Source organism: Salmo trutta, chromosome 3, assembly GCF_901001165.1.
Source record: "Salmo trutta chromosome 3, fSalTru1.1, whole genome shotgun sequence".
In the NCBI taxonomy this organism is placed as follows: Eukaryota; Metazoa; Chordata; class Actinopteri; order Salmoniformes; family Salmonidae; genus Salmo; species Salmo trutta.
In genome coordinates this window covers 34,223,235-34,241,147 of record NC_042959.1, presented here as the reverse complement: position 1 = coordinate 34,241,147, position 17,913 = coordinate 34,223,235, and the positions used below count along the sequence as shown (strand labels likewise).

Genomic DNA, 17,913 nt, shown 5'->3' with positions numbered 1-17,913 from the left:
GCGTGGAATATGTTCATCTTGAGTATAATGAAGAAAGAATGAACATTTTACAAATAAACAAAAATGAGAGCAGACAGTTCCGTCAGGTACTTACAACTAAATGGAAAATAACTACCCACAAAACCCAAAGGAAAAACAGGCTGCCTAAGTATGGTTCCTAATCAGAGACAACGATAGACAGCTGCCTCTGGTTAGGAACCATACTCGGCCCAAACATAGAACACAAAACATAGAATGCCCACCCACCTATCACACCCTGGTCTAGCTAAACAGAGAAAACACAGCTCTCCTAGGTCAGAGCGTGACAGAAAGGCTGCTCAGCAAGGAAGAAGCCACTGCTCCAAAACCACCATAAAAAAGCCAGACTACGGTTTGCAACTGCACATGGGGACAAAGATTGTACTTTTTGGAGAAATGTCCTCTGGTCTGATGAAACAGAAATAGAACTGTTTGGCCATAATGACCATCGTTATGTTTGGAGGAAAAGGGGGGAGGCTTGCAAGCCGAAGAACACTATCCCAACCGCTTTGCTGCATGGGGGTGACAGCATCATGTTGTGGGGGTGCTTTGCTGCAGGAGGGACTGGTGCACCTCACAAAATAGATGGCATCATGAGGAGGAAAATTACGTAGATACATTGAAGCAACATCTCAAAACATCAGTCAGGAAGTTAAAGCTTGGTCGGGACAATGACCCCAAGCATACTTTCAAAGTTGTGGCAAAGTGGTTTAAAGACAACAAAGTCAAGGTATTGGAGTGGCCATCACAAAGCCCTTACTTCAATCCTATAGAAAATTTGTGGGCAGAACTGAAGAAGCGTGTGCGAGCAAGGAAGCCTACAAACCTGACTCAGTTCCACCAGCTCTGTGTGAATGGGCCATAATTCACCCAACCTATTGTGGGAAGCTTGTGGAAGGCTACCCGAAACGTTTGACCCAAGTTAAACAATTTAGAGGCAATGCTACCAAATACTAATTGAGTGTATGTAAACTTATGACCCACTGGGAATGTGATGAAAGAAAAAGAAGCTGAAATAAATCATTCTCTCTACTATTATTCTGACATTTCACATTCTTAAAATAAAGTGGTGATCCTAACTGACCTAAAACAGGGACTTTTTACCAGGATTAAATGTCAGGAATTTTTAAAAACTGAGTTTAAATGTATTTGGTTAAGGTGTATGTAAACTTCTGACTTCAACTGTATCGGCGTCCAGGTGTTGGAGGTTATTAATATAGCTGTGTGTGTGTTTGAGTGTGCGTGTTTGTGCGTGCGTGCGTGCATGCATGCATGTGTTTGTGTGCGTGTGCATGTTCGAGTGTGTGAGTATGTGTGCATGTGTGTGCTTGTGTGAAAGGGTTGGATGTGTGGAGAGTTGGTGCAGATAGTCTTTAATAAGGTGCAAATAGAGGTCTAAGGTGCAAGTCTTAGCAGGTATGCAGCTACACATATTACATTCAGGAGAGCAATAAAAGTGACCACACACACATTGACACAGAGATGTATATGTCCATACACTTACAAAGCATTAACTCCTTGACCTCCCAAGTGGAGCAGTGGTCTAAGGCACTGCATTGCAGTAATGCGGTGTCACTACAGATTGGGGTTCGATCCCAGGCTGTGTTACAACCGGCCGTGACCGGGAGTCCCATAGGGCGGCTCAGAATTGTCCCAGCGTCGTCCGGGTTAGGGGAGGGTTTGGCCGGTGGGGCTTTACTTGGCTCATCGTGCTCTAGCGACTCCTTGTGGCGGGCCGGGTGCCTGCAAGCTGATTTCGCTTGTCAGTTCAACGGTGTTTCCTCCGACACATTGGTGCGGCTGGCTTCCGGGTTAAGCGAGTGGCTGTTATGAAGCGTGGCTTGGCGGGTCATGTTTCGGAGGACGCATGACTTGACCTTTGCCTCTCCCGAGCCCGTTGGGGAGTAGCAGCGATGAAACAAGACTGAAATTGAGGAGAAAAAGTTGGTAAAAAAAATCTATAAATTAAACAACTCCTTGTCTGTTTTTCAGAACAGGGTCATTAGTTGTTCTCTCTTGCTCTCACTCCTCTCTATCCCTCCCTCTCTCCTCCTCCTCGCCCTCTCTCAGGTATTTGTTGCATTGTCTCTCTCTCTCTGGGTGTGTGTGTGTGTGTGTGTGTGTGTGTGTGTGTGTGTGTGTGTGTGTGTGTGTGTGTGTGTGTGTGTGTGTGTGAGAGAGAGAGAGAGAGAGACCAGGTGACACTGGAAGCAGTTCAACAGCGTGCAATTAGCTGTGTGCTTATCTCTTCTCTTCCTCTCCCTGCTTGGTCCCCAGGCCCATCTACAGCCTACCATCCACCCCACCAACCAGTGACCCAGCCAAAACCACCCTCTAATCAACAACAGGCACAGAGCAGACACTTACCATGCTCTGTTATTCACCTCTGCTACTTGTTTGTGTTCTTGAAAGAGAAGGCCATGTGGTGCAGTGGGGTACATGCTAACGAGGCAGCTTTGGTCCCTCTGCCTCATGGCTCACTGGAGCGAACACCTGCGCATCCCCCTGTCCCGTCCCGACACCGACTTCTGATATTTTGCAGCAGTTTTAGGAAGCCAAAATGGCATCCTAAGCAGAATATCTTATAAGACACTGGGTCCTTGTTGTATTGATTTTGCGCTGGAAACAAACTGGTCCATGGTCAGTGTTGATGTTAGGAGGTTAATGGAAAGGGTGAGAGCAAGGAGAGCTGACCTGAGATCAGCCCTTATGGGCGATGGCTGGCATCTTGTATGGCTTGACTCAGCAAAACATATGTCTGAAGAAAAAAAAGAGCACAATCCACTCTGGTTTTTCCAATCATGTCAAAGTGGGACAGAAACATTTCTATGCATTCAATAATAAATTGAGCCTTAGAATCAAATATTCTGGAGTGGATGTGATTTCCATAAGAACACTGTGGTAAAAAAAAAAAATGTCTCTCATAGAAACAGAAACGTTTTTTGTTTTTTTCAAGTGTCATGTTCCGGAGTCTTTTCATTTGGAGATGTGTTCCTTGTCTGATTGTTGTGGATGTGAATGGCTCTGGCTCTGTAACAGATGAAAATAAAACAGTATTTCATATTTCTGAGAGGATAGTCAAGTGACTAATTGTACAGAGCCCCCATTCAGCCAGGGCTTTTGATGTACAATACATTGAAGGAAAATCATAATTTGCCCAGTAATTTTCAGCGGAGGTGAAAGAGGAGGCAGAGGGAAGAAAGGAAGATAATTATGAAAATTGAGAGGGAGAGTCATTTGCATACCGAAATCGTTCTTTGCGTGTATCTTGACTGCAGTCAGACAAGAATCATCAGGGAAGAGAAGGAGCCAATGCAGCATGTTTGAAGCCATGAAACCACTAACAGAGGACCTGCCACTGATCCCCTACATTACCCCTGCTATCAGACTAGGCATTCAAAATCAGTTTCCAGATATTACAGACAGAGCAAGACAACACTAAGATCCATCTTTTAATGGAAAAAGGCGAGTTTGGACTGAGGTTACCAATGAAACAATGTTAAGTGTGTGAATCAATTCAAACTCAGCAAATGAAGAATGCTTTTTATTTTTATTTTTATTTTTTTAATTACAAGTAACTGGATGGACTGAATAGGGTCATGTGTGTGTCAAGTATTTTATCAAAGCAGCTGTGTCTGTCTGTGTCTGTATCTGGCTGTTATCAGCCTTTGTGTTTTGGGTCTGGTCTGTGTGCTCTAAGTTGGCAGCAGGGACACTCAGTTCTGATGGAGGTAAACTGTATTACAGCTGAAGGGAACTAAGGGCTTTGTGTATACAACACACATTGAGAGGCCTGATCATGCATATTCTACAGCAGTAGTCCCCAAACTTTTTTTGCTTCGGGACACACCAACTGAGGTGTCTTTTGAGTCGCGACCCACAATAAGGGTTGAATGGTGAAAAAACACACACAGACCAAAGCATTAGTAAAATAAAATATCTTGGCAGTGGAGAGAAAAAAAATCAATTTTAAAGCGGCAGTCAGCAGTTAAAACAATAACAAAGTGTTTTCCCTACTACCTGTTCATGTAAAAAGCTGAGGGTTGGGGCTGAGGAAATGTAACCACTCTCAATTTCATATACAGCGCTATGGAAGCAAGGACTGAATTTTTTTTAAATCTATATAGTGTTTGTTTAGATTTACTTTGTTTACAAACATTGGGGTACATCAGTTGAACTAAGCTCATGAGGCATTTGTAAGTTTTATTCTTTAAGAATCAATGGGTACACATCATTAATTTATAAGTCCAAACAATGTATGTAGCTACTACAGGTTGCCCCTTTCAAGCTAATTCTACAGATTTTGTCATGGAGCTCAAACAAATGTTGCAATTTCTTCTGCAATTCAATACACTTTGCCATGGAGCTGAGAGAAGAATGTGCCGTTTTGAAGCAAATTTTCTGCAATTCTACACATTTTGACATGGTTAATTCTTATGCTCAAAACCTTATAAGAAAAATCAACGGGGGCCTGATTGTCTAGCTTTAATTTTGTTGATTGTAAGTTCTCAAAGACTTTAGGCTATTATTTAAAAATATATGCCGGTCCATTATCTTTTTAAAATCCTTTAAAGTTGTTTTAAGTTGAAGTTTACATTGAAAGCGTTTTTTTCCCATCCCAAATTTAAATAAATTAAAACGTCATCCCGCAACCCACCTGGGCCCATGCCACGACCCACAAGTGGGTCCCGGCCCACAGTTTGGGAACCATTGCTCTACAGTATGTCCCCCACACAAGCACCTCTGTCCCTGGCCTGTCTGTAGGACAGTAATAGGGCTATGAGAAGACATTCCTCTCACCTCTATTAAATGACTGTAGTGACCTGAATGTGGGTCTTGAAATTATGTTGCTGCCCTCCCAAGATGTAATACCCATCCAATTATAGAAACATACAGAGGCACTCATATCTCTCAGACATATCCTCTGGCTCCAGTGGCATTATTTCATTAGGAGGAAATTGTTATTGAAAATAGTGTGCTATTTAGGTTGAGATCACACAGTTTACATTTAGGAGAAGTGTATCTACTGTAACACTAAAACACCTGAATCCAGTTTTGGTGGGAGAACGTTACAGTATTTGAGGACAGTCAAAACATTGAATGAGGCATATGAGGGATTATATCACAGAGTCAAAGTCGACCTTCCTTCAAAACACACTGCACGGCACTGCAGCGCTCCAGTGAGCGGCACCCAGCGGCGAGAAGGGGGTGGATGTGTGTGCTGCGTACGTAATCCCTGTCGACTCGTCCTCAGCCCCCGCTGGGGACGATTATGTCTCATCGCAAAAAGCACTCCTGCACAATAACACTGGCCTCTCTCTCTCTCTCTCTCTCTCAGGACTGCCTCAATAACCTCTCTGTTCCCTTGTAAAATATTTTACAAGACAAAGACAAAAACACTTTTCATATTTATTGTGAACATGATCCATCAATTGACGTTTGTCTCTTTCTTTCTTTCTTGGATGCATGTGTTAATAAGAAAGAGCCATCAAAAGAGAGAGAGACAATGAGAGAGCCGAGTGTGTCAGAGAGAGAGAGAAGAAAGAGAGAAAATCACTCAGATTGGCGCGGTCCCTAATGAAGCCTACTTCAGTGCTGCTGGGTGAGAATTCTAATGCAGCGTTGATAATCAAAATTGCATTGTCAGGGGTTACCAGCTAATGAGCAGAGCTGTATAATGAACACAATTATCTATGGAGCAGGGCATCTTTGAACACCTATATATTTATTTATATATTTAGTTCTCTCATGGTTGCCCCTCTCTGTCAGAGAAGGTTGCCCCTCTGTGTCCACGCAAGCCGCTTGTCGACCTCATGTCAGGGGACGGGATCGGAATTTCGCAAATACGGGTGAGACTGTCACCCAGAGGCATGTCAAGAGATCGAGTTGGACAGCGGAGCACTGGGAAAGTGGGTCATTCTCATTGGGTGCTGAGCAGAGGGGGGGATGGAAGAGCGTGTGGTGAGTCTGTAGCAGAGTAGGCCTACAGAGAAAGAGTGTCACTCGAGAAAAGCTATTATAATCTCTTTACTCGTCACAATTACTTGGATGTTTTCCCTTCCATATATGTAAACATGACTCATGGCTATATTTGTGTACAGCTGCGACAAGGAGATTTAACCAAGGACTGGAGTCTTAACGCCTCTTAGCATTTCATATGTTTTGGTTTCTGTTGCATAGCAGTGCAGTGCATAACAAGGTGATCATATTTCACATAGTTGTCCACAGGTCATTTGAAATGCAGTGGGCTAGGTCTTTTATATTAAGGAATTTGACATAATTATGTAGATCATACTCTACCACTACCTCTTATGTCCTCTTACTTGGGAGTATAATAGATGGAAGCACTAAATAGGATTCCGTTTCACATTTATGCCTTCCATGTAGTTTAAATGAATACATTAGAGAGAGGAGAGAAGGAAATGAAGCTATTGAAGATGAAATTACACCACACCATGTTTGGTCGTTGTGTTGTTTCGGGGTTGTTTCTGTTTGTCTGTGTTTATAATATATCCTTTGGCTCCAGTGACATTAGTTATATACAGTACCAGTGAAATATTTGGACACACCTACTCTTTCAATTTTTACTATTTTCTACATTGTAGAATAACAGTGAAGACATCAAAACTATGAAATAACACATATGGAATTTTGTAGTAACCAAAAAAGTGTGAAACAAATCAAAATGTATTTAATATTTGAGATTCTTCAAAGTAGCCACCCTTTGCCTTGATGACAGCTTTGCACACGCGTGTCATTCTCTCAACCAGCTTCATGAGGTAGTCCCCTGGAAAGCATTTCAATTAACAAGTGTGCCTTGTTAAAAGTTAATTTGTGGAATTTCTGGCAAGAACAGCTCAAATAAGCAAAGAGAAACGACAGTCTATCATACTTTAAGACATGAAGGTCAGTCAATTTGGAACATTTCAAGAACTTTGAAAGTTTCTTCAAGTGCAGTTGCAAAAACCATCAAGCACTATGATGAAACTGGCTCTCATCAGGACCGCCACAGGAAAGGAAGACCCAGAGTTACCTCTGCTGCACAGGATGAGTTCATTAGTTACCAGCCTCAGAAATTGCAGCCCAAATAAATGCTTCACAGAGTTCAAGTAACAGACACATCTCAACATCAACTGCTCAGAGGAGACTGTGTGAATCAGGCCTTCATGGTCGAATTGCTGCAAAGAAACCACTACTAAAGGACACCAATAAGAAGAAGAGACTTGCTTGTCCAGAGAAACACGAGCAATGGGCATTAGACCGGTGTAAATCTGTTCATTGGTCTGATGAGTCCAAATTTGAGATTTTTGGTTCCAACCACCGTGTCTTTGTGAGACGGAGAGTAGGTGAACGGATGATCTCCGCATGTGTGGTTCCCACGGTGAAGCATGGAGGAGGTGTGATGGTGTGGGTGTGCTTTGCTGGTGACACTGTCAGTGATTTATTTAGAATTCAAGGCACACTTAACCAGCATGATCACCCCAGCATTCTTTAGGGATATGCCATCCCATCTGTTTTGTGCTTAGTGGGACTATCATTTGTTTTTCAACAGGACAATGACCCAAAACACACCTCCAGGCTGTGTAAGGGCTATTTGACTAAGGAGAGTGACGGAGTACAGCATCAGATGACTTGGCCTCCACAATCATCCGACCTTAACCCAATTGAGATGGTTTGGGATGAGTTGGACTGCAGATTGAAGGAAAGGCAGCCAACAAGTGCTCAGCATATGTGGGAACTCCTTCAAGACTGTTGGAAAAGCATTCTTCATGAAGCTAGTTGAGAGAATGCCAAGAGTGTGCAAAGCTGTCATCAAGGCAAAGGGTGGCTACTTTGAAGAGTCTAAAATATGTTTTGATTTGTTTAAAAAGGATCCGCCCCTTTTTTTCAATTTTTGCATAAATGACATATCCAAATCTTACTGCTTGTAGCTAAGGATCTGAAGCAAGGATATGCATATTCTTGTTACCATTTGAAAATAATCTCTTTGAAGTTTGTGGAAATGTTAAATTAATGTCGGAGAATTAGATTAGATCTGTCAAAGGATAATACAAAGAAAAAACACTGATCCAATGAGCCATTGCATTTCTATTCAAAATTATGTATCAAGACTGCCCAAATCTGTCTAATTGGTTTATTAATACATTTTCAAGTTCATAACTGTACACCCTCCTCCAACAATAGCATGGTATTCTTTCATTGTAATAGCCTCCATAAATTGGACAGTGCAGTTAGATTAACAAGAATTTAAGCTTTCTGCCAATATCAGATATGTCTATGTCCTGGGAAATGTTCTTGTTACTTACAACCTCATGCTAATCGCATTAGTTTACGTTAGCTCAACCGTCCCGCGGGGGACCCACCGATCCTGTAGAGCAGGGGTGGGCAACTCGAGGCCCTGATTGGTGTCACACTTTTTCTCCATCCCTAGCAAACACAGCTCATTAATCAAATTGCATTATAAACTGAAGATCATGAATAGGTGATTGGAGTCAGGTGTGTTAGCTGGGGCAAAATCAGTGACATCAATTAGGACCTGGAGGACTGGAATTGCCCACCGGTGCTGTAGAGGTTTTAACACTTTTTTGGTTACTACATGATACCACAAGCTTCCCACAATAAGTTGGGTGAATTTTGTCCCATTCCTCCTGGTGTAACTGAGTCAGGTTTGTAGGACTCCTTGCTCGCACGCGCTTTTTCAGTTCTGCCCACACATTTTCTATAGGATTGAGATCAGGGATTTGTGATGGCCATAATACCTTGACTTTGTTGTCCTTAAGCCATTTTGTCACAACTTTGGAAGTATGCTTGGGGTCATTGTCCATTTGGAAGACCCATTTCCGACCAAGCTTTAACTTCCTGACTGATGTCTTGAGATGTTGCTTCAATATATCCACATAATTTTCCTAACTCATGATGCCATCTATTTTGTGAGGTGCACCAGTCCCTCCTGCAGCAAAGCGGTTGGGATGGTGTTCTTCAGCTTGCAAGCTTCCCCCTTTTCCTCCAAACATATCGATGGTCATTATGGCCAAACAGTTCTATTTTTGTTTCATCAGACCAGAGAACATTTCTCCAAAAAGTACGATCTTTGTCCCCATGTGCAGTTGCAAACCGTAATCTGGCTTTTTTATGGCGGTTTTGGAGCAGTGGCTTCTTCCTTGCTTAGCGGCCTTTCAGGTTATGTCGATATAGGACTTGTTTTACTGTGGCTATAGAGACTTTGGTACCTATTTCCTCAAGCATCTTCACAAGTTCCTTTGCTATTGTTCTGAGATTGATTTGCACTTTTCGCACCACAGTACGTTCATCTCTAGGAGACAGAACGCGTCTCCTTCCTGAGATGTATGACGGCTACGTGGTCCCATGTTGTTTATACTTTCGTACTATTGTTTGTACAGATGAACATGGTACCTTCAGGCATTTGGAAATTGCTCCCAAGGATGAACCAGACTTGTGGAGGTCTACAATTTTTTTTCTGAGGTCTTGGCTGATTTCTATTGATTTTCCCATGATGTCAAGCAAAGAGGCACTGAGTTTGAAGGTAGGCCTTGAAATACATCCACAGGTACACCTTCAATTGACTCAAATTATGTCAATTAGCCTACCAGAAGCTTCTAAAGCCATGACATAATTTTCTGGAATTTTCCAAGCTGTTTAAAGGCACAGTCAACTTAGTGTATGTAAACTTCTGACCCACTGGAATTGTGATACAGTGAATTATAAGTGAAATTATCTGTCTGTAAACAATTGTTGGAAAAAATACTTGTGTCATGCACAAAGTAGATGTTCTAACCGACTTGCCAAAACTATAGTGTGCTAACAAGAAATTTGTGGAGTGGTTGAAAAATGTGCTTTAATGACTTCAATCTAAGTGTATGTAAACTTCCGACTTCAACTGTATATATACATATACACATATATATACACATAAACACAGTACCAGTTAAAAGTTTTGACACACCTACTCATTACAGGGTTTTTATTTATTTGTACTATTTTCTAGTTGTATAGATTCTGTTGTATCATATTGTTATGATAGTAAAAATATAATACTGTAAGATTTCATATTGCACATGAAATCAAACTCCTGTTCTGCAATGGTAAATGTTTTTTAATCTTTCCTCGCTTGGCAGATATTTATGAGGTGTGTGTGTGCATGTGTCCATCAGTGGACCATGTCAGTCTGTCCTTGCCTTGCCAATGCGTCCTGTTGCGACCACGACAGGTGCACATGAATATGAACCAGCCAGCCAACCTTTTAAGGCAGTGGTGTATTAATCATACGCAACCCAAATGCCTACTATAATAATGATGGGCCCAATGGTCACCTTCACCTGAATATTCCTGACAAATGTCATCATATCCTTTCATTCTAAAATAGAGAATAGACTGACGCCTAATGTTCTGCTGTGGTCTTTGTGGTTTCTCTTCAGGGGCTGTGCTGTATTCATGCCCGTTCTGTCATATTCTCCAAACTGACAGCAGGTGAGTGTGATTTCCATTCTGACAGTCAGGCAGAGACGAGATGAGACATAGAGAGACAGAGACAGAGAGACAGAGAGACAGAGAGAGAGAACCATTAGTCTCCTTGTATTAGGGAGGGTTAGTGATGGAGGCTGTCACAGTTGTTATAGAGAATGGTTGTTCTCTGCAGCCAAACACAATAATATCATACTGGTGTCATTTACCAGCTGCGTGACAACTATGAGCGTGGCACACAAGGCTATTATGACAATGTAGCCATTTTCAGACATACTGCGTTCTGTTTGCACTTTGGGAATTCAGAAACCATGTGTCAATCCACTCACTTTTGGCAAGAAGCTTTAAGATTTGTAGGCTTATATAGGGGTGCTTGTACATGCATTCAGCTATTATGATCCATAGAGCCTCACCATCTCCAAATGTCCATTCCATACCAGATTATAGTTTCCCAGAATATACACTACATGACCAAACATATGTGGACACCATACTCGTCGTTACATCTCGTTCCAAAATCATGGGCATTAATATGGAGTTTGGCTGCCCTTTGCTGCTATAACAGCCTCCAATCTTCTGAGAAGGCTTTCCACTAGATGTTGGAACATTGCTGCAGGGAATTTCTTCCATTCAGCCATAAGAGCATTAGGTAGGTCGGGCACTGATGTTGGACGATTAGGCCTGGCTCATAGTCGGCGTTCCAATTCATCCCAAAGGTGTTCGATGGGGTTGAGGTCAGGGCTCTGTGCAGGCCAGTCAAGTTCTTCCACACCGATCTCAACAAACCATTTCTGTATGGACCTCGCTTTGTGCACAGTGGCATTGTCATGCTGAAACAGGAAAGGACCTTCCCAAAAATGTTGCCACAAAGTTGGAAGCACAGAATCATCTAGAATGTCATTGTATGCTGTAGCGTTAAGATTTCCCTTCACTAGAACTAAGGCACCCAGCCCAAACCATGAAAAACAGACCCAGACCATTGTTCCGCCTCCACCAAACTGTACAGTTGGCACTATGCATTGGGGCAGGTAGCTTTCTCCTGGCATCCGCCAAACCCAGATTCGTCCGTTAGACTGCCAGATTAGTGAAGTGTGATTCATCACGCTAGTGAACGTGTTTCCACTGCTCCAGAGTCAAATGGCAGCAAGCTTTACACCCCTCCAGCCGACACTTGGCATTGCGCATGGTAATCTATTGGCTTGTGTGCGGCTGTTCGGCCATGGAAGCCCATTTCATGAGGCTCCCGACGAACAGTTCTTGTAATGACGTTGCTTCCAGAGGCAGTTTGGAACTCAGTAGTGAGTGTTGCAACCGAGGACAGATGATTTTTACACGCTAGTCGCCTCATCGGTCCCATTCTGTGAGCCGGTGTGGCCTACCACTTTGCAGCTGAGCCGTTCTTGCTCCTAGACGTTTCCACTTCACAATAACAGCACTTACAGTTGACCAGGGCAGTTCTAGCAAGGCAGAATGAATGACGAATTGACTGAACTGACTTTTTGGAAAGGTGGCATCCTATGACGGTGCCACATTGAAAGTCACTGAGCTCTTCAGTAAGGCTATTCTACTGCCATTGTTTGTCTATGAAGATTGTGTGGCTGAGTGCTCGATTTTATACACTGTCAGCAACGGGTGTGGCTGAAATAGCCGAATCCACTAATTTGAAGGGGTGTCCACATATTTTTGTATATATAGTGTTTATATAAATAACACTGACATCTCCGCCCTTATAGCTGGGATACATCAGGGTGGTATTACTCATCCACTCCAGCTCTGAGCAAATGACACGTTCAGGCTCTACCACAAGACTGTAGCCTACTTGCATCATACTGCATCATGCTGTATTTACACCCAAGGGGTAAAATAAATACATTCAGCTTGTAGCCTAGTTGCTGGACTGGTTTGGGGCTGTTCCTTTAACTGTCCATCCCCCACTCACCTTCCTCACAACCTGCTTGGTTTTTATCACCCTGAGAGATTCCGCACTGACATAACAATTGTTTCACTCACCTTCTCACAAATGAAGAAGGACATGTTGGGAGAAAAACGCCAGAGAAGGAAAGAGTGAGGGGGAACTAGACGTCACATGACACGCTTGACTTTAACTCGTCCCTGTCCAATGACATCTCTTAACCAACCCCGAGCGAACAGAGAAGCCCGTCCAGCGTTCGCCCTCTACCTCTCTTGGTAACCAATCTATCCTCTCCCCACAGCACACAAACCGAGGCAGGGAGGAAGCTGTATAGCCTACGACCTGGAGAGAAAGAGATCGCGCTACCGGAGAGGAGACGGATCTCTGTACCTTCTATCAATTTTCTCTCTCCCCACCCCACTCTTCGGGTCTGGATCGATATTCCCGTCGGGGGATCGGTTGGAATTGAAGGCACTCAAAACCGAGACTTGTCGACCTTTCCTGGATATAAGAACGTGCGCGGGGCGCGAGGAGGAACCGGCGGTGAACCAGTCTACCCTCTCTCAGCCCGCGCTCGACCCGATAAATCCACTTGTTACAGCGCGCTTTAAGAACCCACTTGGACCAGCCAGACGAGATAAATTGCGTGCTTATAAGGATGGTCTTATGAAACTTTACCAACTAGGCTATACCAAGTAGAACCATTTAGCGACATTACGTGAACTTACAGTCCAGATAGGCTAGGTGTTTACGGTAAGAAATCTCAACGAAGAAATCCGAGTATTCAAATCGCTAGTTCCGTCCTCATGATCTCAACACTATACCGCCGGAGAAGCTCCTGGCGGTTTACGTCACTGGTAACGAGTCTAGACAACCGCTGGTGATTTTTAGTGACTTCGACATACAAGGATATACGAATTCAGTTCTGCGGCTAAATTAGTGACTCACGGACATATGGTCTGTAGGCGCAGGGGATTTAGTGCCAGAACAACACTGCCTCTCCAGAGCGCGTTCTCCCCGGGAGAGATTGGATAGAGCGGTCAGAGTCTGAGGAATGCGGGCACTGTTTCCCTGGATCTCCACCTCACCTGCGGAGACTCTCCGCTGCACACACCAAAGTAAGTAGCGGAGTCGTACGGGGTGTTATTGACTCAACACTCACTTATCTTTGCCTTCTTGACACACTCCATTTCTTCCTTGTGCGTCATTGTCTTTCACACAGGTCTACAGCCAAATTGAGTTGTTCTCATGATCGTTTGCGAACTGTTCACATAGTCTACATTTGCATGGTTGAACGTTATGGTAGCCTATCGTTATATTGGTCTGTGATTAAAATCTGGTATTTTCCTCCCCTTCCCAGTTGAACGTTGACCGGGTGACGCAAGCAGTCATGTTGAGGCAAATCCTGCTGAATTCCACCAACGCACCGGACTTCGACTTAGGGCTGGCCCATCAGACGCACGCGTCTGGGTCTGTGAACGCATCTAACGGCTCGGTGAGCATGGCGGGCCTGCTCAGGCCCACGGATAACAGGGGTGGACTGCGGGAGGGCGGAGAGATGAACAAACCAGACCTGGCAACCTACGTGGTGATCTGTCTGGTTCTGTTTCTGCTCGTGCTGCTCATCGTCTTCTTCATCAACTGTCAGCTGAGGACCTCCTTTTTCGCCTCCATGCCATACGATAGGTCTCTCAGAGAGGCCCGGACATCCTACAAGTAGAACCCGTTACCCCATCGGGTGGTAACGTTTGTACCAGGACTGGATAACTTGTGTTATCGAATGTAGTCATGGAGGAATTTACGATTTTTGCCAACTGCATGGTCCAAACGCTGTGCGTAACCGTTAAGTGTTAATTTGGCACAATGAGATAGAGGCCTATTACGCACCATGTTCCAAACTGGACTAATGTGATTATGTGCATATAAATGTTTATGTTTGTTTGTATATACAACATTTTGTATAACTGCACTGTAATGGATTTGCGCTCTTGTGTAGGCCTGTGCTGTAATTCTGCCGCTTAATGTTTCATTCCTTGTCCTGTGTAAAACCATGATTAAATCTATATGATAAATATATGAACAACATATGGTGATGATGATAATGTGATGGGATGAAACGGATTGATAGTTGAATGTCCCAGAGACAAAGCGAGGTTTCATGACTACAATCCTTGCTGATCACGTGCTTTCTTAGCTTTTTTTTGTAATTAAGCCTTCACTCACAATATACGAGCGTAATTTCTCGCGGAATGAATGGCTTAACGCTGATATAAATCGCCCAAGCCAAATTGGTTATCTTTTGGTTTTACACCGAGGTAAAATGTGTTTTATATTAGATATTTGGTTTTCCAAGCATGCCATGACTGACAATTGTATATTTTGAATCAGGGGAGACCTTTTTGGTCTGGAATTTGTGAGAGAAGAAAAATAGATTCGGATTTCAATCTTCAATAGCTCTTATTCAAAGCAGTGCCATGAACACGATATATTCTGAATCTACACCTTTATTTTTTATTTTTCATTATTCTGATTTCAATAACTCATAAACTAAGCCTACCACCACTATGGAAAGGATATATTCTCAATCAGGGGAGGATGGCGAACAATCAACACCTTAACATTTTTCAATTTCGGAGAACATTCATATCTTATTTAATAGCTCTTAAGCCAAACGTTCCATCACTATAAAAATGATACACTGCGTATACCAAACATTAGGACCACCTTCCTAGTATTGAGTTGCACTCCCTTTTGCCCTCAGAACAGCCTCAATTCGTAGGGGCATGGACTCTACGAGGTGTCGAAAGCGTTCAACCGGGATACACTCGGGGACAATGTTTAGCGTAAAAAATACAGCAGCGTTGCAGTTCTTGACAGACTTAAACTGGTGCGCCTGATACCTACTACCATACCCCGTTCAAAGGAACTTAAATATTTTGTCCTGCCCATTTCACCCTCTGAATGGCACACATACACAATCCATGTCTCAATGGTCTCAATGCTTAAAAATCCTTATTTAACTTGTCTCCTACCCTTCATATACACTGATTGAAGTGGATTTAACAAGTGACATCAATAAGGGATCATAGCTTTCAACTGGATTCACCTTGATCAGTCTATGTCATGGAAAGAGCAGGTTTTCTTAACGTTTTGTACACTCAGTGTATAGTCCGAGTTAGGATGGAGAACAATCAACACATTTTTTTTTCAATAAAAAATAACTACACCATTGATTCTTCAAAAGCTCTTAAACCAAGCGTTCCATCAGCTATTGAAGATTAAAATTCCGAATAAAAAAAATTAAATAAAACATTCAACATTCAACAAAGGTGTGGATTGTTCTCATCCTCCCACGAGCCTGTTATTCGTTTATTAACCACTAAGGGGTAGCCTAACACTGGTGATTAGTCTTTCTCCTTGAATCTAAATCAAATTGGAAAATAATTACAACCTGAATCAAATCAGCAAGTTTATAAGGAGAAATGTATTTACCATCTCACAGTGACATGAATTGGTAGATTTGTTCTGTGGTTGTGTATAGTTGTGTTCTAAAAGGGATCTTGTCATAGTGAATTATTTTGGAGCTGAGCTGGAGTTTTGTTGGACCGAGTAAAATATGACCCAAAAAATATAGCGGAGGGAGTATTCTGAAATTATAGGCTACTTTTCTCAAGTCTACATTTCAATCACTTAATGTTTCTCTTTTTATTAAGCAAGAGATTATTCATTTGTTTTGCATCATTCTACTTCACATGTGATTGTGGTTCACATTGATCAAATTTACAAGAATGATTTAAGGCCCTTCTACCCATCCATCTGTCATATCTCTCAGGTAATAGTTCTAGTGCGCATGGTCCTCCCCCACCCGTTCCAACTTGTTATGGCAGGAAGAAGCCTACCGTGGAAGGGTTTGAACGTTGTCACTCGGGAAAGTTAACTTGTTCCAGTAATGGACACGAATTTCAGATGACTGTAATAATGGAGTCAACAGTGATATAACAAAGAACAACTTGTCTAATAGGAAAAAAAACTTGTGGAAGTAGGAAGAGCCGTATTTTTTTTTTTGTACCGAGTTTTAGCCTAGCTAGCTAGCATTACATTAGCCATCAGTCACTACCGCACAGACACTCGGGGAGGCACGCAATGGTTTTTGGGGGGGGATTACGGACGACTCTCCTTGCGACGAAAATTGCACAACATTTGTTGTAATGGTAAAGTTTTGTTTGTTCCAACAACAAAGAGTCGTCAAGAGTAGCTACAATACGTTTCCTTTCCACTGTTTGGGGGGTACTTTGAATTTCCCTCCTTTTTCAAACCAAGGCGGATGAAAAGGGGTTTGGGGTTGTTATCTAGCACCAGTTAACTAGCCATTTGCTAATAGTTGTAGTCAGTTCTCAAGGGTACTTAGCTATACTTTTTTCTTTCGTCGGAAAGGACAACTTTTGATAACTTTGTATCGAGGCAAAATCGGGAAATCACCGGGTGTGTTTGTGGATTTATTTTTGTTCTCCCTTTTGAGGAAATTATCTCTACACAATGGATCCTAATTCAGGCAATTCTGCCTCTGCCTCTGCTCCCAAAAGCAAGAAGGACAAGAAAGAAAAGAAAAACTATGAAGATGGAGACGGCAAAAAGAAATTTGTACGTATTCATTAAATATTTCACTGATTGTGAGTTAACTAATAATGCACTCCTGTTCAATGTTAGTTGGGAACTCCGAGTTGCTACTTTTGGGTAGAACAAGTGGCAGAAGTTGTCAGAACGTTACCACTTAGATATCTACCTAACAAACCTGTTTGTTTATTTCATTTGCAGCCAGTGATTTTACAACATTCGGTGTGTTTTCGGACTACTCTGAAATCTGCAAGGCGAATGTCAATCGTGTTAACGTTACGTGGTTTGTGAAAAAATGAGGAAGTAACTAGCTAGCTATCCTCATGTTAAAACTCTGAAGTGTTGCAACGAGTTTGACAATGTAGCAAACGGCTTGACTCGCGGTTTGGCAACAGTAACTGTAGCAGGTTAGCTAGCTAGTGTTTGTTTTGGAGATGGTTCGGGTTTTCTACAGGTTGCTGTCTCCGGATTGAACCTGGGCAAAGTTATAGTTTAAAGTACAGTACACATGGAATAAATTCCTTTCCCACGTAGGCAAACAATTTGCATGGTCTCCCTTGCGGGCTAGTATTCAGAAATGTCATTTACATATCAATGATAAAATAAACTAATATGAATGGGAAATGGATTTAAATAATATGCTACTTTGCATCGTAGAGTAAAACACTGACATGTGGTACATCACACTGATTTGAAGTAGTCGCGTGGATGGCGATAGTGACGTCATAGCCATTTAGTACCCATGGCAAGAATGGGTGATTCAGTGTGATATCTAGAAGAGAGAGCACGGGGAGTCACCCGTAATTGCGGGTCATCATGGAGGGTAACGTGTCATTTAACCTCTAGCAACAGTTGGAAACTGATATTCCACAGACAAATGGTAACCA

The 17,913-nt window shown here is 42.6% G+C and overlaps 1 protein-coding gene and 1 long non-coding RNA gene across 2 annotated transcripts in view; both read left to right on the top strand.

The window, feature by feature from the left end:
• Positions 1 to 12,527: 12,527 nt before the first annotated feature.
• Positions 12,528 to 14,497, top strand: LOC115173831 (uncharacterized). The gene is made up of 2 exons (XR_003871671.1): positions 12,528 to 13,530; positions 13,773 to 14,497. It is a non-coding gene; the product is annotated as an uncharacterized LOC115173831 (long non-coding RNA).
• A 1,951-nt stretch (positions 14,498 to 16,448) lies between these two features.
• LOC115173823 (protein diaphanous homolog 1) overlaps positions 16,449 to 17,913 on the top strand; it is a 68,505-nt gene continuing 67,040 nt past the window's right edge. Inside the window, exon 1 of the mRNA XM_029732265.1 lies at positions 16,449 to 17,053. Within this exon, the coding sequence (XP_029588125.1) occupies positions 16,949 to 17,053 (105 nt within the window). The 5' untranslated portion in view covers positions 16,449 to 16,948. The remainder of the gene's footprint in view (positions 17,054 to 17,913) is intronic.